This window comes from Brachyistius frenatus, unplaced genomic scaffold, assembly GCF_029030835.1.
Source record: "Brachyistius frenatus isolate BFR_SWC_R1_liver_20210118 unplaced genomic scaffold, ASM2903083v1 Contig_297, whole genome shotgun sequence".
Taxonomy (NCBI): domain Eukaryota; kingdom Metazoa; phylum Chordata; class Actinopteri; family Embiotocidae; genus Brachyistius; species Brachyistius frenatus.
Genome location: NW_027210896.1, coordinates 140001 through 165359, shown reverse-complemented (window position 1 = coordinate 165359; position 25359 = coordinate 140001). Strand labels below are relative to the sequence as shown.

The 25359-nt window shown below is 43.1% G+C and overlaps 3 protein-coding genes and 1 long non-coding RNA gene across 17 annotated transcripts in view; all 4 read left to right on the top strand.

Annotated features, from left to right (window-relative positions):
* Positions 1-712: 712 nt before the first annotated feature.
* Positions 713-11493, top strand: gyg2 (glycogenin 2). 2 transcript variants are annotated; one of them, XM_069722602.1, is made up of 9 exons: positions 713-829; positions 1782-1920; positions 2007-2181; positions 4348-4510; positions 5833-5959; positions 6437-6617; positions 7054-7149; positions 7618-7722; positions 10695-11493. In XM_069722602.1, the coding sequence occupies exons 1-9, from the start codon at positions 823-825 to the stop codon at positions 10830-10832; spliced, it is 1131 nt and encodes a 376-aa protein (XP_069578703.1). In that variant the 5' UTR covers positions 713-822; the 3' UTR covers positions 10833-11493. The 2 variants fall into 2 exon arrangements, with proteins under 2 accessions (XP_069578703.1, XP_069578704.1); XM_069722603.1 differs by lacking the exon at positions 713-829 and having other exon boundaries at positions 1866-1927.
* A 4866-nt stretch (positions 11494-16359) lies between these two features.
* Positions 16360-25359, top strand: part of dhrsx (dehydrogenase/reductase (SDR family) X-linked) — a 17062-nt gene continuing 8062 nt past the window's right edge. The window contains exon 1 of the mRNA XM_069722621.1: positions 16360-16524. Within this exon, the coding sequence (XP_069578722.1) occupies positions 16425-16524 (100 nt within the window). The 5' untranslated portion in view covers positions 16360-16424. The remainder of the gene's footprint in view (positions 16525-25359) is intronic.
* LOC138635240 (uncharacterized) lies at positions 16737-18767 on the top strand. 8 transcript variants are annotated; one of them, XR_011312107.1, is made up of 4 exons: positions 16737-17565; positions 17597-17624; positions 17656-18065; positions 18132-18767. It is a non-coding gene; the product is annotated as an uncharacterized lncRNA (long non-coding RNA). The 8 variants fall into 8 exon arrangements; XR_011312104.1 differs by having other exon boundaries at positions 17597-18065; XR_011312102.1 differs by having other exon boundaries at positions 16737-17624.
* The window catches only part of LOC138635238 (E3 SUMO-protein ligase ZBED1-like), a 6080-nt gene continuing 27 nt past the window's right edge, over positions 19307-25359 (top strand). The window contains exons 1-2 of one of the 6 annotated variants that reach the window (XM_069722615.1): positions 19307-19609; positions 19765-25359. The exon at positions 19765-25359 is cut by the window's right edge and continues 27 nt beyond it. In XM_069722615.1, coding sequence (XP_069578716.1) covers positions 21912-23948 — 2037 coding nt within the window. In that variant the 5' untranslated portion in view covers positions 19307-19609; positions 19765-21911 and the 3' untranslated portion in view covers positions 23949-25359. Of the gene's footprint in view, positions 19610-19667 lie in introns of those variants that run through there. The other 5 variants (XM_069722614.1, XM_069722620.1, XM_069722618.1 and 2 more) reach the window with 5 other exon arrangements.

Genomic DNA, 25359 nt, shown 5'->3' with positions numbered 1-25359 from the left:
CGTCTCTGTCCTCCAGGTGGAAAGTGAACATCAGCCCCCCGTCGGATCGTACGGAGGGTCTCCACGTCGGATCGTACGGAGGGTCTCCACGTCGGATCGTACGGAGGGCCTCCACGTCGGATCGTACGGAGGGCCTCCACGTCGGATCGTACGGAGGGTCTCCACGTCGGATCGTACGGAGGGCTGCCTCTGAAGTCCTCTGAAGGCCCCTGAAGGCCTCTGAAGTCCTCTGAAGGCCTCTGAAGGCCTCTGAAGTCCTCTGAAGTCCTCTGAAGTTCTCTGAAGGCCTCTGAAGTCCTCTGAAGGCCTCTGAAGTTCTCTGAAGGCCTCTGAAGGCCTCTGAAGGCCTCTGAAGGCCTCTGAAGTCCTCTGAAGGCCTCTGAAGTCCTCTGAAGGCCTCTGAAGTCCTCTGAAGGCCTCTGAAGGCTCTGAAGTCCTCTGAAGTCCTCTGAAGTTCTCTGAAGGCCTCTGAAGGCCTCTGAAGGCCTCTGAAGGCCTCTGAAGTCCTCTGAAGGCCTCTGAAGTCCTCTGAAGGCCTCTGAAGGTCGGTCTGTTGCTCAACACTTGGCAGAACTCCCATCGACTAGTTGAATGACCAGTTGAGCAAACAGAGTAAAGAGAGAAGCGTCCTCTCTTTACTCTGGTCAGAAAAACAACACAGCAGATATGACATCACACTCACTCGCTTCCTGTCAGTATTTAGGGACCGTCCTGCTGCAGCCGAGGCACAGAGGCAGCTGTGAGACAGCCTGGGAGGACACCTGGGGACACACTGGAGATACTCTGTGGATCAGTACAGCTGCAGGACTTAAAGCATCAGACATGTCAGGTCAGAGACTTTATTATAAATATATTAGATGGATCTGAGGGGTTCTGTTCAACATTCATCAGACTGAGTTCAACAGAACCAGTCTGAACCTGAGAACATAGAAAACCTCTGATTATTATATCAGTATAGAGGTCCAGACAGAGACTCTCTAGAACACGGGAACTCAGCAGTTTAAAACTGGAGGCTTTAAAACTAATTCAGATAGAAGCAGAATAAAAACAACATGAGCAGAGCCCAAATTAATGACATGATGTCATAATAATGCTGATTTATGTTGTAAATCATTGTAATTGACTTCCTGTGAACCACACAGACATCAGCTGGTCTCTAGCAGGGATGTGTGGATCCCAGTTTAAAGTAGATGTTCCTGTTCAGGTGTGGATGATAACTGATCTGTAAATGAACTGTAGTGACACTCTGACTCCTGTATGTGTCACACTATATAATACATTTGCATCATGTCTCCCAGATATTACATCCCTGTTCAGATAACTAGTTCATGTTCATCTTGGACTCCTCAGACTGGATGATGTTTGAGTCTGCAGGAGGTGGATGTACAAACCCTTTGACCTTCACGCCACAGGTCAGAGGTCACATCCAGACTCCTGTCTGTGCATGAGCATGAGACGGCTCTCATTGCAGAGATCAAATCAGATTGCTGCTTATTAGTGAAGCCTTTAAATACTTGCTGTCATGTTTCATCTGATGGTGGTTCTACTTCATGGAGGAGGCCGATTGCAGCACCATAACTCCAGAGATGAGAGTCTGTCAGGTTCCTCCTGGTTAAAGTTTCTGCTCCTTCTCGCACTACAAACTGACACCACGCTGCAACAGAGGGGTTCAAAGGAGGAGACCATCTGATTGGCTGATTGAAGTCAGCTGTGACACCTCCTAATGATCTGATTCGTGTTTGTTCCTCTGAATGTCTCTCATGTCTCTCATGTGCCTGCAGCTACTGAGGCCTTCGTCACCCTGGCAACCACAGACTCCTACTGCCTGGGCGCCAGAGTGGTGGCCAAGAGTTTGAGGCGCCACGGGACGACTCGCCACATCGTCGTCATGGTGACGCCGAACATCTCTGAGCAGGCGAGGTGGGAGGTAGAAATCTTTCTGTTCGGGCTTTAATGCCACCCCCTGCTGGTAGTCTGAGGCAACGCAAGTGTGACTCCTCCCACAGGTCCGACCTGCAGAAGGTGTTTGATGAGATCATCACGGTGGACCTGATGGACAGCCGGGACCGCCTCCACCTTTCCCTGCTGGGACGTCCTGATCTGGGCATCACCTTCACCAAGGTCCACTGCTGGACTCTGACCCAGTACAGCAAGTGTGTGTTCCTGGATGCTGACACACTGGTGAGTCCCCTCAACACACAGGATTATCTATTTATATATTATATGAGTCCTCTAATGTAGAGTTGTGGGCTCCTGGGGGAGGAGCTTTCTGCTAAACCCACCTGAAGGAGATTCTAGCAGATACAATAGAACTGCTGTTATCTAAGTTATGAAGACGAACTCTGCATGATTGAAACTACAATATATCAGCTGAACATCCAACCAGACATGAACCTCCACAACCTCTGACCTTTCTGGAAACAAACGCATCACACCTGGTGAACTGGAGGCAGATGGAAGATGTAGAGTTGTGACGTGGTGACGACCACCAGAGGGCGCCGTTCATACGAACTCTCCTCTGAACACCATGGATGCGAACACAGGTGAACACCATCAGGACCATCACAGGTGAACACCATCAGGACCATCACAGGTGAACACCATCAGGACCAACACAGGTGAACACCATCAGGACCATCACAGGTGAACACCATCAGGACCAACACAGGTGAACACCATCAGGACCATCACAGGTGAACACCATCAGGACCAACACAGGTGAACACCATCAGGACCATCACAGGTGAACACCATCAGGACCATCACAGGTGAACACCATCAGGACCAACACAGGTGAACACCATCAGGACCATCACAGGTGAACACCATCAGGACCAACACAGGTGAACACCATCAGGACCAACACAGGTGAACACCATCAGGACCATCACAGGTGAACACCATCAGGATCAGGACCAACACAGGTGAACACCATCAGGACCAACACAGGTGAACACCATCAGGACCATCACAGGTGAACACCATCAGGATCAGGACCAACACAGGTGAACACCATCAGGACCAACACAGGTGGGAGGACACCAGGACAGGAAGTGAGCTCATCCAGGTGACCAGCAGTAGTACTGTACTGTAGTGCTGCATGACGCTCCACCATTATGTTTCCAGGTGAGTAAATATAATGTTTTCTTGATCTGGTTGAAATTAATTTCCATGTTTTGAGTGCTTGAAGCGTTTCATTCAAGAGAAACAACGAAAATACATCCAATTGGTTCATCCAAGATGTATTAATTGATTCACTGTTTGTCAAAGTTACTGCATTATCTGCTCATACACACTCAACACTTCCTGTGTTATTTCAAACAGCGTTTTATTAGACAGAAACACATCATTTCTTAAAAAGCATTTTATTGTGAAATGTTTGCAGGAACGTGTTGTGACACACTTAATGAAGAATCCAGAAGAATTACCAGGACCAGTGGTTCCACCCCAGAGGACCAGTAGAGGACCAGCGGTTCCTACTCAGAGAACCAGTAGAGGACCAGTAGAGGAACAGCGGTTCCTCCTCAGTGGACCAGTAGAGGACCAGTGGTTCCTCCTCAGCTGGTCCCTGCAGGCCTCCACATGTTCTGGGTCTGACTGGAGATTATTATCTGAGTCAACATGCTCCTGTCCTCTGACCTGTAGTTCTCTGATGTCACACATGTTCCCATCAGATCGATCTGCACACGTGTGTCCCAGAGCACACGGTGGTTTCTGTTGTCAGGGCAAACATGTTCCCATGTTATCTGGAAACGGCTTGTTTGGAGGCCGAGCCGAGCGCATAACGGGTCTGGAGGTCAGAGCTGAGCACACACATGAAGTTCAACCCAACAGACCTCAGACCTGCTTGAAGACCCCGCCTCCTCATCCCCAGTTGGCCCGTCCCGGCCCAGATGGATTATTAACTTAAATCAGGTTATTGTTTCTATGGAAACTTTGGCAGCAACTTTATTACCAGAACTACAAAAGTATGAAGCAATCGGGTCAGAGAAACATCTGGTGCACCAATCAGAACTCTGTACTCCGTGATCACAGTAAAACAACACTAACATTTATATTTTCACAGTAAAAAGTTTTCAGTAAAGCCGTTGGAGGGTGTTGAAGGATTAAAATGTGTGAAATCACGTTGGACTCTGGATCTTCTGCACCGATTCACCAGCTTTCAAACCGTCTGAGGTTCTGAGGACGCCAACATTGAGAAACGGTTCAGACATCTTCCAGCCTTTAACTCCTCCATCAGCTCAGAGTTCAAGTGACCTCTGGTTGATCTCTGGCTGACCATTGGCTGACCTCTGGCTGCCCTCTGGTTGACCTCTAGTTGACCTCTGGCTGCCCTTGTCCCTCCAGGTGCTGTGTAACGTGGATGAGCTGTTCTCCAGAGACGAGCTGTCGGCTGCTCCTGACCCCGGCTGGCCCGATTGCTTCAACTCGGGCGTGTTCGTGTTCAGGCCGTCCCTCCGCACCCACGGCAGGCTGCTGACCCACGCCCTGCAGCAAGGCAGCTTCGATGGTAACACCGCCGGGCTCATGACCACAGAGTGTTTCCATCCAGGCTGTGAGGCTGCTGGAGAGGAAGTCTGTCTGCAAGCTGTGAGCAGAGACAAAACATCAGCTCCAGCCTCTGGAAACCACTGGACAAACATCTGGAATACATCCACAAGTCTTTCTTTTATTACCTGAAAATGCAGATGTGTGTGTTAGAGCCAGATGTGTATATGTGCGTGTTAGAGCCAGATGTGTGTGTGTATGTGTGTGTTAGGTAAGTAGGTAGGTAGGTATTTACTTTATTAATCCCCGAGGGGAAATTTTTTTTTCGCTACAGCAGCATACAGAAGCAATAAGACAATAATAGAAACAATAGAATAAAATAATAGAATAGAATAGAATAATAGAAAAGCAATAAAATAAAATAGCAGTAAAAAATATAAATATAAATGCACAGTATATACAGTACATTATATATCTATATATATATTATATACAACAAACCAAGAAACACAGTCAACATATATATATATATACACAGTACAGTATATATCTATATATATAATATACAAACAAACCAAGAAACACAGTCAACAGTGTTATTGTACTGTGATGGATTTTGTCAGAGGTGAGTTATTGTACAGTCTTATTGCGGTTGGCAGGAATGATCTCCTGTATCTGGAATGATCTCCTGTATCAGGAATGATCTCAGCGGAGCAGGAATGATCTCCTGTATCAGGAATGATCTCCTGTATCAGGAATGATCCAGATGTGTGTTAGGAATGTGTGTATCTCCTGTATCAGGAATGATGTGTGTGTGTGTGTGTGTGTGTGTGTGTGTGTGTGTGTGTGTGTGTGTGTGTGTGTGTGTGTGTGTCTGTTGTTGGAGCCAGATGTGTGTTGTCCCTGCAGTGTGTGTGTGTGTGTTGAGCCAGATGTGTGTTATTAGAGTCATGTGTGTATGTGTGTGTGTGTGTGTGTGTGTGTGTGTGTGTGTGTGTGTGTGTGTGTGTGTGTGTGTTGGAGCCAGATGTGTGTTAGAGCCAGATGTGTGTGTGTGTGTGTGTGTGTGTGTGTGTGTGTGTGTGTGTGTGTGTGTGTGTGTGTGTGTGTGTGTGTGTGTGTGTGTGTGTGTGTGAGCCAGATGTGTGTGTGTGTGTGTGTGTGTGTGTGTGTGTGTGTGTGTGTGTGTGTGTGTGTGTGTGTGTGTGTGTGTGTGTGTGTGTGTGTGTGTGTGTGTGTTGGAGCCAGATGTGTGTGTATGTGTGTGTTAGAGCCAGATGTGTGCGTGTTAGACAGATGTGTGTGGAGGTCAGATCCAGATGTGTCTCCTTGTGTGTCCTCCAGGAGGAGACCAGGGTCTGCTGAACTCCTTCTTCAGCAGCTGGTCGGTGGACCACATCAGGAAACACCTGCCGTTCGTCTACAACCTCAGCAGCAGCTCCGTGTACAGCTACCTGCCTGCCTTCAAGCAGTGAGTGTGTCGGCTCGTTACCGTGGCGATCACATTACATTACATTACATTTATCTGACTCTTTTATCCAAAGACTTACAATAATTTAATTTCAACCATGAGGGTTCAAAACCAGAACAACAAGAATCAAGAAAATACAATTTCTTCCAGAAAGCCAAACTACAAAGTTCTATCAGTAAGTTCTATTTTAAGATACTAAAGTTCTACTGTTCAAGGTAAAGGAGGAGGGAGGAGGAGGAGCAGCGGTGGAGGGAGTGGCTGGGATGTAGGGTGTCACTTCAAGGTCCTCACTGTTTAGGTTTGTGTTTTGTGTCAGTCTGGAGCTGAAACATGATCTCAGGTGTCCTTAAATCATCTGTAACTGGCTTCATGAAGTCAGCTTCAGACAGGTGTTTGAACTGGAGGACGGTTGGAAACTAAACTAACAGGAGAACTGTTTGTTCAGGTGTTTTTGTGTTGTCCGTTGTGTTGCTGCAGGTTCGGACACAACGCTAAGATCGTGCACTTCCTGGGCGCCGTGAAGCCCTGGAGCTCTCGGAGGGAGGACGGCTGCTCCACGGAGCGCTTCCTGTCTCTGTGGTGGAAGGAACACCTGGGCCACGCACAGTCACCTGCTCCAGTGACCCGGCCCGGTCCAGACCGGAAGACATCCAGACAGGTACCGGCATCCAGCGGATCCCTGTCCTCTGACCGAAGACGCGCCTCCGATGAGATTCTGTTCTTCTGTCTCAGGAGAACTGCAACACCTCCGATGTCTGAAAGTGGTGAAACATGCTCATCATCCTTTCCTGAATCTCAGATGAAAATATTTCACTGTTTTTCAGCCAAAACCTCGACGTTTATAGTAACAATAAATATAATGATAATAACTCCTCCGTTCATGAAGTTTGTGATGTTGTTTTAAAAAGGAGTTTGTTGGACTTCATCATCATTTGTTGGTGTTTCTATTATTTTGTCCACCCCACTGACAACTTCCCCTCTTTAGCCAAAGGTTTGTCTCAGGTCTCAGAAGCTTCTGGAACAGGAACATGCAGATCAGGCCCGGTTCTGGTTCTGGTCATCGGCCCGACTCACCATCCTCTCCTGGTTTACAGATCCAAGAAGGAGAAGCCAAGATGGCCCTGAGAGGAAACCTGGACGGCTGCAGCTCCCTGCTCCCTCACTTTCCTAAAGAAGCTCTTCATCCAACGGTGAGCTGAGACCTCTTGAGCAGGAGGAGCAGGAGGAGGGAGCAGAAGGGAGCAGAGAGAGGTGCAGACCTGAGGAGGAAGGGTTCAACCTTTCATCAGGTGGTCACAGAACAAAGAAGGAACTCGCACAGTTTTAATGCATAAAGAAAAACCAGAGTAGTCATTAAAAATATTACACGAATCAATCCATTAATTATCTTAAGGAATGGATTGATTAGCATGGCTCCTTGTGTTTCTAATACAGCAAGCTGGTTATTGTGGCGGGTTATTAGCTCCAGTAGATGAGGCTGTTCGTTAGGAGGAGTTGTGCTTCACTGCTTGTGATGGACACACAGCCTGTTATCTCTGAGCCTCCGTCATTGTGTTTGTACGAGCTGGTAGATGATGAGACTGCAGCAGAGCCATGCTGTCTTCACACTCACTATACATGTCATAACACTGTTCAACATCTTCTGACTGTGTCTGTAGGCCTCTCCCACAGGGAGCTCCCTGCTGGAGGAGCAGTCGAGGACGGAGGGGAAGGATCCTCCTGCAGGAGCAGAAGGAGGCTCTGCAGACACCAGTGCTCATCCTGTATGTAAACTTCTCTATCTTCTTCATTCTTTATTAGAGAAGTACATAAGTTATTTTATAATAAACACTTCTGTTGAAAATGTCAACAGCTGAATGGACATCATACTCTGCTGGTTAAATCACCAGGGCAACGACAAGTAGCTGTTATTAACATGTTAAAAATACACGTCTCCCTCGCAAACAACACGTGAAATGCACGTGCAAAAACTCGTGATGACGTGAAGCAGGTGATTATGCATGTGTAACATCTATTTTGCATGTGAAACATTTTACACTTGACATGTATATTACACGTGAAACATGTGTTGTTAGATTTTCAGTGTTAAAAGTTTTTATAGATTTTCAGTGTGAAAGTTCCACACTGATTTGATCAAGTTTTCAGTCATTTAGGAGTTCTAGAATCCTGCAACAGTAGTTGTTTCAAGATTCTAGAACTCTTAAAAGAATGTTTCAAGTTTCTAGAACTCCTAAAAGAATGTTTCAAGATTCCAGAACTCCTAAAATAATGTTTCAAGATTCTGGAACTCCTAAAAGAATGTTTCAAGATTCCAGAACTCCTAAAATAATGTTTCAAGATTCCAGGACTTCTAAAAGAATGTTTGAGGATTCTAGAACTCTGAAAAGAATGTTTCAAGATTCTAGAACTCCTAAAAGAATGTTTCAAGATTCTGGAACTCCTAAAACAATGTTTAAAGATTCCAGAACTCCTAAAAGAATGTTTCAAGATTCTAGAACTCCTAAAAGAATGTTTCAAGATTCCAGAACTCCTAAAAGAATGTTTCAAGATTCTAGAACTCCTAAAAGAATGTTTCAAGATTCTAGAACTCCTAAAAGAATGTTTCAAGATTCTAGAACTCCTAAAAGAATGTTTCAAGATTCTAGAACTCCTAAAAGAATGTTTCAAGATTCTAGAACTCCTAAAAGAATGTTTCAAGATTCTAGAACTCCTAAAAGAATGTTTCAAGATTCCAGGACTTCTAAAAGAATGTTTGAGGATTCTAGAACTCTGAAAAGAATGTTTGAAGATTCTAGAACTCCTAAAAGAATGTTTCAAGATTCTAGAACTCCTAAAACAATGTTTCAAGATTCCAGAACTCCTAAAAGAATGTTTCAAGATTCTAGAACTCCTAAAAGAATGTTTCAAGATTCTAGAACTCCTAAAAGAATGTTTCAAGATTCCAGAACTCCTAAAAGAATGTTTCAAGATTCTAGAATTCCTAAAAGAATGTTTCAAGATTCTAGAACTCCTAACAAAAAAAAACAAAAAAAAATTTCAAGATTCTAGAACTCTGAAAAGAATGTTTCAAGATTCCAGAACTCCTAAAAGAATGATTCAAGATTCCAGAACTCCTAAAATAATGTTTCAAGATTCTAGAACTCCTAAAATAATGTTTCAGGCTTCCAGAATTTCTAAAAGAACCCTTCAAGATTCCAGGACTTCTAAAAGAATGTTTCAAGATTCTAGAACTCCTAAAAGAATGTTTCAAGATTCCAGAACTCCTAAAATAATGTTTCAAGATTCCAGGACTTCTAAAAGAATGTTTCAAGGTTCTAGAACTCCTAAAAGAAGCTTTCGAGATTCCAGAACTCCTAAATTAATGTTTCAAGATTCCAGAACGTCTAAAAGAATGTTTCAAGATTCTAGAACTCCTTAAAGAATGTTTCAAGATTCCAGAACTCCTAAAAGAATTATTCAAGGTTCCAGAACTCCTAAAATAACGTTTCAAGATTCTAGAACTCCTAAAATAATGTTTCAGGATTCCAGAATTTCTAAAGGAATGTTTCAAGATACTAGAACTCCTAAAAGAATGTTTCAAGATTCCAGAACTCCTGAAATAATGTTTCAAGATTCCAGGACTTCTAAAAGAATGTTTGAAGATTCTAGAACTCTGAAAAGAATGTTTGAAGATTCTAGAACTCCTAAAAAAAAAAAAAAAAAAAAAAATTCTTTTTTTTTTTTTTTTTTTTTTTTAAATGTTTCAAGATTCTAGAATTCTGAAAATAATGTTTGAAGATTCCAGAACTCCTAAAATAATGTTTCAAGATTCTGGAACTCCTAAAAGAACGTTTCAAGATTCTAGAACTCCTAAAAGAACATTTCAAGATTCCAGAACTCCTAAAAGAATGTTTCAAGATTCCAGAACTCTTAAAAAAAAATGTTTCAAGATTCCAGAACTCCTAAAATAATTTTCAAGATTCCAGGACTTCTAAAAGAATGTTTGAGGATTCTAGAACTCTGAAAAGAATGTTTGAAGATTCTAGAACTCCTAAAACAATGTTTAAAGATTCCAGAACTCCTAAAACAATGTTTCAAGGTTCTAGAACTCCTAAAACAATGTTTAAAGATTCCAGAACTCCTAAAACAATGTTTCCAGATTCTAGAACTCTGAAAATAATGTTTGAAGATTCTAGAACTCCTAAAAGAATGTTTGAAGATTCTAGAACTCCTAAAAGAATGTTTCAAGATTCCAGAACTTCTAGAACTCCTAAAATAATGTTTAAAGATTCTAGAACTCCTAAAAGAATGTTTCAAGATTCCAGAACTCCTAAAATAATGTTTCAAGATTCTAGAACTCCTTAAAGAATGTTTCAAGATTCTAGAACTCCTAAAAGAATGTTTCAAGATTCCAGAACTCCTAAAATAATGTTTCAAGATTCTAGATCTCCTAAAAGAATGTTTTATTATAATCTTTATCATTCATTCCAGTTGTACTCTGTTCTATTAATAAATTATCTATCAAGCATCAGTCAAAGGCTTATTAAAGGTGCCTGATTATCAGCTGGTGTCTTTCCTCCAGATTTATGGTTCTCCTGTTGAACTCAGATGATACTGAATACGAATAAAACACAGACTCGTTGTAAAACTCTTGACACCCTCCTCATTATCTTACATGAAGATAAGATGTTTAAAGAGAGTGATGTTCCTTCTGACTGATTCCCTTTGAAGACGCCTTTGTTGTTCTTCATCTCAGAAGACGGCTGCAGACATGGAGGCGGCGGCGGCAGAGCGGTTGGAGCAGCGCCGGATGTGGGAGGTCGGTCAGGCCGACTACATGGGCAGGGACGCCTTCCAGAACATCCAGAGGATGCTAGACCGCTTCCTGGACTAGAAGAACCTCTCTGGTTCTGCCAGGACTTGGTTCTGCTCGAACCACGTCCTTCATCCCCTGAGGCTCGGCTGGATTTAAAGACCAGAGTTTGATCGATGTATGTTGTGTATCTGAACACGTGAAATCTGTAAGGCCTCATTATGTACGACATCTTAATGACATCACCGACCCACCTCCAGTCACAGTGATCAGAACCGACTACTAATGCTGAAGTATAGAAACACGGTGCAGAGCGTCTGCTGTTTGTCAGAGTCCATCAGAATGTTCTGAGCGAGTGTGATTGGATCCTCTGGTCCTGAATTTCTCTCTAACAGGAGGAAATGCTGCTTTTAGGGAACAGAATCCTTCTCTGGCTGCAGATTGGTGTGTGTTAGATAAAAATGGAGAATATCACCACACTTGTTCATTGTTTTATATTGACGCCCTCTGGTTCTTCCAGTAACACTTGACTGTCCCATGATGCGCCTTCAGTATTTAGAGGAACTGAACCACAGCAGCAGAAGCTCTTTAATCAGACAATCAATTCTGCAGAAAAACTTTTAATTCGAAGAAATCACAGCACACTGACTTCCTGTTACATCACTAACGCTGGTTCATATTTAAACTGGTTCTCTCTGTTTGTAATACGCAGCTCTGCAGTAATAAACCTGTTTAAACATCAGCTGATGGTTTATGTTTCCTTGTGAGGATTCCTGTCTGATCTTAGTGTTTCCCTCTGTTCCCCCGATCACCTCTCCTCATGTGTGCTTGTCTGTTTGTGATTGTTTGCCACGTGCTTGTGTTTTGTTTGTGTTCCTCGCAGTATCCTCCTCCAAGCTTCGCCCACTGACTCATTGTTCTCCGTCAGCACAGCGGTGCCTCATCTCCGTGATCACCCCGCTGATACAAATACCCCGGTCTCCCATCCGCTCTCCGTCAGTCTGTCCGTTTACCTGCATGGTAGCACCGTAAGTCCGTCTGGCTCTTCATTGAGAGTTTCCGGTTCTGACTCCCGTTTTGTTTCCTGCCTACCTGCTGTTCACCAGAACGAAGAAGATTCCAGATCGTTCCACGGAGATCATCTGCTGCAATCTTGGCAATCCTGTGTCGAGCTTCAAGCGTCACACAGTCGACCCTGCCGTTCCGTCCAGTGTCGAGCCTCGGGTATCACCTGTACGAAGAAACCTAGTTCGTTCCTCGGAGATCAGCTGTCAAAGGTTTGGCCATCCTGTGTCGAGCCTCGGACGTCACACAGTCAATCCAGCCAATCAGCTTCGCTGAGGAGAACCACGAGTGCTGGTGTTGAAGGAGGCTGGAGGCTGCTGGAGGAGGTTGGAGAAGGTTTAAGGAGGAGGTTGGAGGAGGCTGGCGGAGGCTGCTGGAGGAGGTTGGAGGAGGCTGTTGGAGGAGGTTACATTACATTTCATTTTTCTGACTCTTTTATCCAAAGACTTACAATAAGTTCATTTCAACATGAGGGTTCAAAACCAAAACAACAAGAATCAAGAAAATATCATTTCTTCCAGAAAGCCAAACTACAAAGTTCTATCAGTAAGTTCTATTTTAAGATACTAAAGTTCTACTATTCAAGGTAAAAGAGGAAGAGGAGGAGCAGAGTGAACGGGATGTAAGGTTGGACCATGTCCTGGATGTAGACTGGACCCGATTTGTTCACAGCACGGTACGCAAGTACCAATGTTTGGAAATGGATGCAGGCAGCTACTGGTAACCAGTGAAGGGAGCAGAGGAGGAGGAGGAGGAGGAGAAGGAGGAGCGGAGTAGTGTGAGTCTATTTAGGAGGTTAAAGACCAGTCGAGCTGCTGCATTCTGGATGAGCTGCAGAGGTCAGATGGTACTAACAGGTAGACCTGCCAGGAGGGAGTTACAGTAGTCTAGATGTGAGATGACCAGAACCTGGACCAGAGCCTGGACCAGAGCCTGGACCAGAACCTGGACTAGAACCTGGACCAGAACCTGGACCAGAACCTGCACCTCCTTCTGAGTGAGAAGAGAACGTCTTCTCCTGATGTTGTGCAGCATGTATCTACAGGAACGTGTTGTTGCAGTGATGTTGGCAGTAAGAGAGAGTTGACTGTGGAGTGTCTCCGAGGTTCTTATCAGTCAGGGTCGGGATAACAGAGTTGTTGAAGGTAGTAGTCAGGTCGAGGGTGGGACAGTCTTTCCCTGGAAGGAAGAGCAGGTCGGTCTTGTGGAGGTTGATTTCCAGGTGGTGTGAGGACATCCACTGAGAGATGTCAGTCAGACAGGCAGAGATTCATGCTGCTACCTGTGTTTCAGATCTGGAAAAGAGAGGATCAGTTGGGTGTCATCAGCATAGCTGTGGTAGGAAAAGACATGCGAGTGAAGGACAGAACCGAGAGAGTCGGTGTACAGAGAGAAGAGGAGGGGACCCGGGACGGAGCCTTGAGGGACACCAGTAGTAAGAGGACAAGGTTCAGACACAGATCCTCTCCAAGTTCCCCGGTAGGTGAGGTCGTTGAGGTAGGATGAGAACAGGGAGAGAGCAGAGCCTGAGACACCGAGGTCCTGAAGGAGGAAAGAAGGATCTGGTGGTTCACTGTGTCCAATGCAGCAGAAGGTCTAGAAGGATCAGGACAGAGGACAGAGAGGCTGCTCTAGCAGTGTGAAGCTGCTCAGAGACAGAAGGAGGACCGTCTCTGTTGAGTGGTCTGTTGAAACCAGACTGGTGGTCAAGAAGGTTATTATGGTGGAGATAGGAGGAGAGTTGGTCAAAGATAGCTCGCTCCAGAGTTTTGTAAAGAAAAGGAAGAAGAGAGACGGTCTGTAGTTGTTTACTTCAGACGGGTTGAGGAGGAGTTTCTTCAGGAGAGGGTTCACTCTCTCCTTCAGAGCGTTCAGGAAACAGACCGTTGACAGAGGTTGGAGGAGGATATTGGAGGAGGCTGGAGGCTGTTTATTGTGCTGAGGTTCTGGGAGGAAACAGTGAATACTTTCTTTGATGAAGCTGCCTGAAGATCATTTGTCAAACCTCAGTATCATACAGCAGATAACTGTGGTTCAAAAATGTAAAGAGGAAATGCTGCTTCTGATCAGGAGATGACCCAAATGTCAGAAATACCCTGAAACCAGAACATGACCCCCCCCCTCCCCCAGATGAATGAATGAGTTTCTATGATTAATGATACAATAGTAGATATTGATTCATCCAGATTGACTTCCCACCTCACTGAGTGATAACAAACAAAGACGTTTTATTACTTCCACATCTGTGGTCCAGTTGTGACGGATCCCATCAGAGGGAACACTCACGCTGTGATTGGGTCAGTCACGGTCACATGCTTTTTATGGTCAATCAATACGCTGCATTTCCTGTTGACTCCAATATTCAAGCCTGTGTTTCCTGTTTCAGTAAGATGCCTCTCTGAAACTGAGCCACTGATCAATATTTAAATATTTCCTCCATCACAAATGTGACATCAGAAATGACTGGTGGTAGATTGATTTGTCTGGAGACATCCGGCCATCTTTATAAGATGATGTCTTGTCATTCATCAAAACTAATATTGAGGAAGAAGTTCAGTCAGTCCGATGTTGTCCGTGTTTGAAGTCAAAGATATGAGCTGATGAGCTTTTAGGTTCATGTTGAAGTGATGAATACATAAAAATGTACAACCATGTTTCCAGAAACGTTGTGATGCTGTTTAAAATGTAAAATATACAGAATGTGATGATTTGTAAACTCAATAAGATTGTGACAGGTTCACATTCACCACTGAGCTGCATCAGCTCTTGTTTTAACAACACTCTGTAAACATGTTCAAACTAACTGTGTTCACAGACGATGGTTTTCACAAGTGTTCCTGAGCCCTTGCAGTGATTTCCACTCCAGAATAGTGTGTTTTTAATGCAGTGCTGCCTGAGGGCCCGAAGATCACCACCATCCAATATTGGTTTCCAGCCTTGTCCCTTGTGTTCAGAGATTTCTCCAGATTCTCTGAATCTTTTAATGATATTATGAACCGTAGACGATGAAATCCACTAATTCTTTGTAGTTTTACGTTGAGGAACATTATTCTTAGATTGTTGAACTATTTTCCAACACAGTCTTTCAGAGTGGTGAACCTCTCCCCATCTTCACTACTGAGAGACTCTGCTTCTCTGAAATCATCTTTTATACCCAATCATGTTACTGAACTGTTGCCATGGTAACCTCATTAGTTGTCAGATGATCTACCAGGTGGTTTTTAAAAAAAAATCTTTACACAACTTTTCCATCTTTTGTTGATCCTGTCACAAGTTTTTAGAGATGTGTTGCTGCATCAAATTTACAATGAGCTGATATTTAACATAAAACAATAAAATGGCAGTTTCAACATTTTATATTTTGTTTTTGGTCTATTTTACATTAAATATGAGTTAATGAGATTTACAAATCATCACATTCTGTATTTATTTCAATTTTACACCGTCACTGCTTTTCTGGATATTAAACTATAATTAAAATGAATTATATACTTATTTAATTCACATTTTTAAGAGGCACCAGTGGTTGTAAAATAAGAGGAAAGAGTCGACTGATTATTAATCACACACATATGTCTGATGTGCTGAAAGCTGCGAGGCTCCATGTAATCTGATTCTTATCTGCTGTGATTGATGTGTTTTCTGAGAATTTGGGAATTTACATTCTACAACTAAAATCCTGCACAGAGAGACTTCTTTTATTTTACAGGCTGAATTCAGTGGTTTCAGTGTGTTTTTATTCATTCCAGAGATTCGAGAACATTTTACCAAACCTGGCAACTAAAAGGTTTTTCTTATTAATATATTATAACTAATTCATAAAGACTCCTCCAGCTCCGCTGTCACAAGGACAGATACAGGAGATCATTCCTGCCGACCGCAATAAGACTGTACAATAACTCACCTCTGGCAAAATCCATCACATAACAATAATACTGTTGTCTGTGTTCTTGGTTGTTTGTATATAATATATATAGATATATACTGTACTGTATATACTGTGCATTTTATATTTTATATTTTTACTGCTATTTTACTGCTATTTTATTGCTTTCTATTATTCTATTATTACCTTATTGCTTCTGTATGCTGCTGTAGCGAAAAAAAATTTCCCCTCGGGGATTAATAAAGTAACTACCTAACCTAACCTAACCTAATTTAATGTATTAACCACCAATACAGTCATTAATTACCGCTTTTTTTAAATGGTACCTCACCTGATCAGGAAGTTCCACAAATCCTATTTTGATAGTTTTTGAATAAGTAAAGACTTTTTTTCACAGTTATTTATACTTTTTTTGATAACAATTATGTAATTTTTCATCATTTTAAGTTGTGTTACTCCCATTGTGCAGGCGTGTTAAACTGGAAGTACAATCTCCCCTTGTATAATAATTTTACACAGCATTAGCCTCCAAAGACTCTTCTGTAATAAAGAGAAAAGCATGAAATCATGATTTGTTGCTTTAAATCCGGACTGTTTCCATCCGGTGACGCGTCTGCTGGAGGGCGGAACCACAGACAGATTTATAGTGCGCCGTCGCCTACCCGGACTCATTAACGTGAAGCGTAGACGGAGTCGGAAGCTGTTCGGACGGAAGCAGAAGGATGTGGCTCATGTCGGTGCTGGTTCCGCTCATCAGACTGTACCTGTGCGGGATGAAAGTTCTGTTCTACCAGATGTTCAACCGCTCCTTCACCCTCCCAGGTCAGGTCCACTTATGTCCCACTAACGTCACTTCCTGTCTGACTGTCTGCGATCTTAAAAGTTCTCATTTAAAATATATCTGCTGTTTGTCCGAACTCCGTCAGAACATGTCAGTATTTGATGTTGTTCTCCAGTTTATTGACAGAAGTGAAATATCTACAGACATGCGGTTTGATCTGTGTGATGTTGGAGCTGCTGCCGTCAGTTCGGCTTAATTCTGACATGACAAACTCAAGAAGTTCGGAGTTTAATGTGAGATTCACTCGGTGTGTCTCTTTATAATCTGTTAACAACATAACGGCAGCTACACTAAGAGACATCCAATAATATGAAGAGCCGCTGTGAGGTGGATCACATGTGGGCCGAATTCACCAGAACAACAGGTTTTAATAGAAATACTCAAATGTTCTTTAATGGTTTTTGAAAAAGTCAGTGCGTTGTTAAATTGTAGAATATTTGAACAGAATCCGGTGACTGACAGTAACTATGTTTACAGAGAACAGCTGATGATGTGTCATGTTGAGTCGAGCCAACATTAGAGGAGCTGACATGTCTGATTTAACAGCAGGTTTCTATTTAACAAACCTCCAACTTTTTGTTAAAGTGTATATTATTGTATTTATCATTATTATATATGTGTCATGGTTACTGAGACATCTGTGTCTCAACTTAACACTGAATGTTCACAGAATTTGAGGCTTCAAAAATCAAATCCAAAGCAAAATAATCTCTAAGTCATTTGAAGAACAGACGTGATGTGAAAATACTCAGACAAGTAACAGTTAAAGTTACTGTTGGCGTATTAATTAGGACGTTCTCACATATTCACGTTCAAGTGAACGTGTGTAAAATCCTGAAGCAGCGAAGTGTTGAAATCACCAGAACAAACTAATGTGGAATAAATGAATTAGAGTTCCATGTATTTATTAGATAGAAGAGGTGGTGATGATGATGATGATGATGATGATGAAGGTGGTGATGGATGAAGGTGGTGATGATGATGATGATGGATGGTGGTGGTGATGATGATGATGGATGAAGGTGGTGGTGATGATGATGATGATGGATGAAGGTGGTGATGATGATGATGATGATGGGTGGTGGTGGTGGTGGTGATGATGATGGATGAAGGTGGTGGTGATGATGATGATGGATGAAGGTGGTGGTGATGATGATGATGATGGAAGGTGGTGATGATGATGATGATGATGATGATGATGGATGGTGGTGGTGGTGGTGATGATGATGGATGAAGGTGGTGGTGATGATGATGATGGATGAAGGTGGTGATGATGATGATGGATGGTGGTGGTGGTGATGATGATGGATGAAGGTGGTGGTGATGATGATGGATGAAGGTGATGATGATGATGATGATGGATGGTGGTGGTGGTGATGATGATGGATGAAGGTGGTGGTGATGATGATGATGGATGAAGGTGGTGATGATGATGATGATGGTGGTGGTGGTGATGATGATGGATGAAGGTGGTGGTGATGATGATGGATGAAGGTGGTGGTGATGATGATGATGGATGAAGGTGGTGGTGATGATGATGATGATGAAGGTGGTGGTGATGATGATGATGATGATGATGATGGTGAAGGTGGTGATGATGAATGAAGATGATGATGATGAATGAAGGCGGTGGTGATGATGAATGAAGGTGATGATGATGGATGAAGGTGGTGATGATGAATGAAGATGATGATGATGATGAATGAAGGCGGTGGTGATGATGAATGAAGGTGATGATGATGGATGAAGGTGGTGATGATGAATGAAGATGATGATGATGAATGAAGATGATGATGATGAATGAAGGTGATGATGATGATGATGGATGAAGGTGATGATGATGATGAATGAAGATGTTGATGGATCTTCCAGCTGGAGAATGCGTCTGATTAATAATCAGGACTTTATTAATGTGGAGAAATATGAAACCAGCAGAGCAGGGACGTGTTTATAGAGTTAATTGATGTTAATCAGAGTTAATTGATGTTAATCAGAGTTAATTGGTGTTTATCAGAGTTAATCAGTGTTTATCAGAGTTAATTGATGTTTATCAGAGCTAATTGACGTTAATCAGAGTTAATTGATGTTTATCAGAGCTAATTGACGTTAATCAGAGTTAATTGATGTTTATCAGAGTTAATCAGTGTTTATCAGAATTAATTGACATTTAACAGCGTTGATTGACGTTTATCAGAGTTAATTGACGTTTATCAAAGTTAATTGATGTTTATCAAAGTTAACTGACGTTTATCAGAGTTAATTGATGCTAATCAGAGTTAACTGATGGTTATCAGAGTTAATCGACGTTTATCAAAGTTAATTTATGTTAATCAGAGTTAATCGACGTTTATCAAAGTTAATTTATGTTAATCAGAGTTAATTGATGTTAATCAGAGTTAATTGATGTTTATCAGAGTTAATTGATGTTAATCAGAGTTAATTGATGTTTATCAGAGTTAATTGATGTTAATCAGAGTTAATTGATGTTTATCAGAGTTAATTTATGTTAATCAGAGTTAATTGATGTTAATCAGAGTTAATTGATGTTTATCAGAGTTAATCAGTGTTTATCGGAATTAATTGACATTTAACAGCATTGATTGACGTTTATCAGAGTTAATTGACGTTTATCAAAGTTAATTGATGCTTATCAGTTAATTGATGTTTATCAGAGTTAATCCGTGTTTATCAGAGTTAATTGATGCTTATCAGGTTAATTGATGTTTATCAGGTTAATCGATATTAATCAATGTTAATTGATGTTTATCAGAGTTAATTGATGTTTATCAGAGTTAATCCGTGTTTATCAGTTAATTTATGTTTATCAGAGTTAATTGATGTTTATCAGAGTTAATCCGTGTTTATCAGTTAATTTATGTTTATCAGAGTTAATTGATGTTTATCAGGGTTAATCAGTGTTTATCAGAATTAATTGACATTTAACAGCGTTGATTGACGTTTATCAGAGTTAATTGACGTTTATCAAAGTTAATTGATGTTTATCAGAGTTAATTGATGTTTATCAGAGTTAATCCGTGTTTATCAGAGTTAATTGATGCTTATCAGGTTAATTGATGTTTATCAGGTTAATCGATGTTAATCAATGTTAATCGATGTTTATCAGTTAATCGATGTTTATCAGAGTTAATTGATGTGTATCAGGTTAATTGATGTGTATCAGAGGTAATTGATGTTTATCAGAGTTAATTGATGTTTATCAGAGTTAATTGATGTTTATCAGAGTTAATCCGCGTTTATCAGTTAATTGATGTTTATCTGAGTTAATTGATGTTTATCTGAGTTAATTGACGTTTATCATAGTTAATTGACGTTTATCAGAGTTAATCGATGTTAATCAATGTTAATCGATGTTTATCAGGTTAATCGATGTTTATCAGAGTTAATTGATGTTTATCAGTTAATTGATGTTTATCAGGTTAATCGATGTTTATCAGGTTAATCGATGTTAATCAATGTTAATCGATGTTTATCAGGTTAATCGATGTTTATCAGAGTTAATTGATGTTTATCAGAGTTAACGGTCTTAATCAATGTTTATGGTAGTTCATGATGTTGATCAATGTTTATGGTAGTTCATGATGTTGATCAATGTTTATGGTAGTTCATGATGTTGATCAATGTTTATGGTAGTTTATGATGTTGATAAATGTTTATAGTAGTTTATTATGTTGATCAATGTTTATGGTGTTCCATGAATGGACCTGACTCGTTCAGATGAAGTTTTCTGCGTTGTCTTTGTTTTAATGAGAATTTCCTCCAGATTTAAAGCCGGCAACCAGAAGTTGTGTCATGTGACTGCAGAAGGAGAATAGTGGAGCACAACGAGGAGGCTGTTGGAGGTTTAGACTCATAATCCACCGTAGAATGTGTGCAGCTTAAGCGTGATCGGGGATTTCCCAACTTGTTGTTTATGTGGAAAATCCAAAAGATCAAATCTGACTGGATGATTTCAGAGCAGAAAGTCCACTTTTACAGCCTGACTTGTTTTGTGGTTTCACGGTTTCAAGATTTATATTTAGAGAGCATGTTTACAAAACTAACTGACATCTGGAGGGAGAAGATCTAATTCCATCCTCCACAGCAGAGAAATCATTTCAATAAATGATTGTCATTAGAGACGTCATTCATTGCTCTTCATATTAAACTGACGGATGTACAAACGCTTTCTGAAGACGTAGTGATGCTTTGATAAATGTAAATAAAAACAGAATGTAATGATTATTAAATCACCTAAACTCATATTTGATATAAAATACAAAGACAACAAAGAAACTGAGACATTTTATAGTTTTATCAAAATATTTTCTCGTTTTGAATTGGATGTCAGATTGGGACAAGTTCATGTTTCCCACTGAGCTGCATCAGCTCTTGTTTTAACAACACTCTGTAAACGTGTTCAAACTAACTGTGTTCACAGACGATGGTTTTCACAAGTGTTCCTGAGCCCATGCAGTGATTTCCACTCCAGAATAGTGTGTTTTTAATGCAGTGCTGCCTGAGGGCCCGAAGATCACCACCATCCAATATTGGTTTCCAGCCTTGTCCCTTGTGTTCAGAGATTTCTCCAGATTCTCTGAATCTTTTAATGATATTATGAACCGTAGACGATGAAATCCACTAATTCTTTGTAGTTTTACATTGAAGAACATTATTCTTAGATTGTTGAACTATTTTCCAACACAGTCTTTCAGAGTGGTGAACCTCTCCCCATCTTCACTGCTGAGAGACTCTGCCTCTCTGAAATCATCTTTTATACCCAATCATGTTACTGATCTGTTGCCATGGTAACCTAGTTAGTTGTCAGATCTTCCGCCAGGTGTTTTTTTTTTTTTTTATCTTTACACAACTTTTCCATCTTTTGTTGATCCTGTCCAACTTTTTATAAACATGTTGCTGCCATCAAATTCAAAATGAGCAGATATTTATTGTACATTAATCACAGCGTCACTTCTTCAGAAACAGGGTTATACATTACAGCTCTTTGTCATAATGTTAATGATAATTTCTGGTTGACAGATTTAATCCCATAATATTACATCATAGGTGAGCAAGTACAGCAGACCATTCTTGAACACAGCCAGCTGTGATCTGCTTTAATTGTAGCTGATAAAATGATCATTAAAGTGAACACGACTTTAAAACAAAAACTAACTTTAGAAAATTGCTGGAGGAACGTTTAAGATGTCCCTGAAAACCGGCTGCAGCATCTCGGCCGAACGTATCCGATGTCCTGCTGATCTGAACGTGTCCCAGCTCAGATGTTTCTGTCATCGTGCTCATGTTTGTGTCACTGCTCTCGGTAGGTGTCAGTAAGTGAAGACCCGCTGGGTCGGGTACCGAGGAACCAATGGAGGACAGAAACTCGGGACCTTCGTGCTCGGGCCTGAACCTGGTGGCTCACCCGCGAGCGAAGAGTAAAGTGTGGAAGTACTTTGGCTTCGACACGGATGCCGACGGCTGCATCGTCCACTGGAAGCGCATCTACTGCCGCGTCTGCATGAGCCAGATCGCGTACTCGGGCAACACCTCCAACCTCTCCTACCACCTGGAGAAGAACCACCCGCTGGAGTTCAGCGAGTTCGTCAAGAGTAACTCTGATCAGATGCGCGGCGTGTTTGCCGCCGCGTTCTCCAGAATCAAGACGGAGCCGGCGGGTCTGCCGGTCCAACAACCGCCGCAGGACTCCACCTTCAGGCAGAACTCGGACTACGAGAACAAACGGCACAACGAGCTGACCGTCGGCATCCTGAAGTTCGTCTGCGAGGGCTTGTACCCCGTCTCCGTGGTGGAAGAACCAACCTTCAGGAGCCTGATGAGCACCGTGGACCCGGGATACTCTCCTCCCAGCAGGAACCACCTGGCGCTGAAGATGGTTCCTCAGATGTACTGCCGGACCCGCGACCTGGTCTTCAGCGAGCTGGCCGCGGTGGTGAACTGTGGCGTCACCACCGACCTGTGGCAGAGCCCGACCCAGAACAGAACCTACATCTCTCTCTCTGTTCACGCCGTCAACTACAGCAGCGCCGCCGGCTTCGTGATGACCAACAAGTGCCTGAAAACCTTCGAGGTGCAGGAGGATGACACAGCGGAGAACGTCACGCGGGCGATGTACGAGGCCTTCGTGGAGTGGGGCATCACCCACAAAGTCAGCGGCGCGACCACCGACGGGTCGGTGGACATCGTGAAGGCCTGCTCGCTGCTGGAGATGTCCGTGGAGATGCCGTGTCTCGGCCACACCGTCAACCGCGCTGTGGACGAAGCCTTCCGGCTGCCGCGGGTCGACGGCTTCTTGGCGTGTTGCCGCAAACTGGTGGATCGTTTCAAAGAGCCGACCGTGTTCACGATGCGGGAGAAGCAGCGGCAGCACGGCCTGCCTGAGAGCGCCCTGATCTCGGACCGGGGCCGGTCCTGGTTGGCCACGCTGGCCATGCTGCAGAGACTGAAGGAGCAGCAGGTCGCCATCACGGCAACGCTCACGGAGAGCAGCGGCCATCACTGCTCCTTCCAGGCGCCGGACTGGGCCTTGTTGGAGGGTCTGACCGACGTCCTGCAGCCCTTCAAAGCCGTGGCCGACATGATCGCCGCCTGCCGGTACCCGACCATCAGCATGGTGAGACCAGTTCTGCACATGTTGCTGAACACCACCCTGAGAGTTCGAGACACAGACCTGAAGGAGGTCAGCATGACCAAAGAGGTGATCTCCAAGGTCCTGTCCAGCACCTACTCCCACCGCTCCCAGCTGGCCCAGGAGATCTCCACCTTCCTCAACATCGCCTCCTTCCTGGATCCTCGCTACAAGAAGCTGCCCTTCCTGTCCACGGTGGAGCGCTCCAAGGTGGAGAACACCATCATCGAGGAGGCCAAAGCTCTCCTGGAGAAGCAGAGTTCGGAGCGGAGCCTCGATTTCTCGCCGAGCGACGAGCCGCCAAGCAAAATCCAGGCGCCGTCCAGAGAGCCATCCGGCAGCGTGGCCCAGGACAACCCTCTGGCCGCCATCTTCTGCCAGTCGGACGCGGACCAGAGTCAAGAGGAGCTGCACGCTCAGGTGGTGGAGGAGCTGAGCAATTACAAGTCCCAGCGGGTTCTGGGTCTGAACGAGGACCCCCTGTTGTGGTGGTCCAGTCACGCCCCTCTGTTCCCCACCCTGCCCAAGGTGCTGCAGAAGTACTGGTGCGTTCCCGCCACCAGCGTTCCCTGCCACCGGCTGTTCAGTTCCTCGGGGGCGGTTCTGTGTGGGAAGAGGAACCGGATCTCTCCGGCGCTGGTGGACCAGCAGGTCTTCCTGTACGAGAACTCGCGGAGCCACTTGGACCCGGAGGCCTGTGAGGACGAGCTGGACGACGTCTGGGAGGCCGGCGGAGGGTTCGGAGCTCCGATGGAGTGACTGAGTTTTATTAATGCTGCTCGCTGCGTGGCCGACACGCTACATGTTACACGCCACATGTTACACACTACACTACACTATAATACACACTACACTATAATACACACTACACTACACACCACACACTACACTACACTATAATACACACTACACACTACACTACAAACTATACACTACACACTACACTATAATACACACTACACTACACTATGATACACACTACACTATAATACACACTACACTAATACACACTACACTACACTGTAATACACACTACACTACACTATAATACACACTACACTCCACTATAATACACACTACACTACACACTACACTCTACACTACACTATAATACACACTACACTATAATACACACTACACTACATTATACTACACACTACACTACACTTTAATACACACTACACTACAAACTACACTATAATACACACTACACTACATTATACTACACACTACACTACACTATAATACACACTACCCTACACTACAAACTACACATTACACACTACCCTACACTATAATACACACTACACTACATACGTGTAGTAGAACACGTGAACACGTCGGTCTTGAACAGAAGTGGTCGTCTTTTAGAGAAACAGCTGATCAGTCACATGAGAAGGTTTTAATACGTCAGTCTGAAGGATCTCTGCGGAGCTTTAGCTTAGCTTAGCATAAAAACCAGGAGCCGTGGAAACAGCTAGCGCAGTGTAACTGGGCTGCGTTGCCATGACGATTCTGCAGCTATACACGATTCCCTGAGGATGGATGTCCGTGACTTCAACTGTTTTGACAACAGTTCATGGGATTGGTGTGAAACTTGGTGCACTCCCCACGCTGCGGTGACCTCTGACCTCCCATCTAGCGCCACCATCAGGTCAAACATGTAGCGTGTCCAGTTGTTTATTAACAAACGCCCACCAAGCGACATTTCGCCGAGGCCTCAGACGAGCTCTAACACACTGAGCTAAGATGGTAACCATGACGACATATGTGCTTTATCAGCGTTTTAGCATCTGTTGCCATAGTGATTAAATTATAACACTGATGTTTGCATTTGGGCCAAATTCTTCCGTCTTATTACGTTTCTGTTCATGTAATGAAATAAACAAATGTTAAATATGAATTAAATAATATTATAAAATAATATAGAATATAATAAATAAGCCCGTCCAGCTGTTGAACACTGCTTCATGCTAAGAGGGTAAAATCAGTCTCCTCATCAGCACCTCTGGAAGAATGAACTGATGATAGAAGGAACGTTTTAAAGCCTGTTAGTCAGACATATTAATCATTTTATAATGAATAATGATTTCATTTTTGCAGCTTTGACTGTAAATTAAGTTTTTAAATGTCGGCACATAAAAACGATGTTGTAAAAGAAGTTGATAAA

Bases quoted from the DNA above. Each gene is read 5' to 3' on its own strand.
- gyg2 (XM_069722602.1), top strand. The intron at 5,960-6,436 runs GTGAGTGTGTCG...GTGTTGCTGCAG, and splicing joins TACCTGCCTGCCTTCAAGCA to GTTCGGACACAACGCTAAGA. The intron at 7,150-7,617 runs GTGAGCTGAGAC...CTGTGTCTGTAG, and splicing joins AAGAAGCTCTTCATCCAACG to GCCTCTCCCACAGGGAGCTC.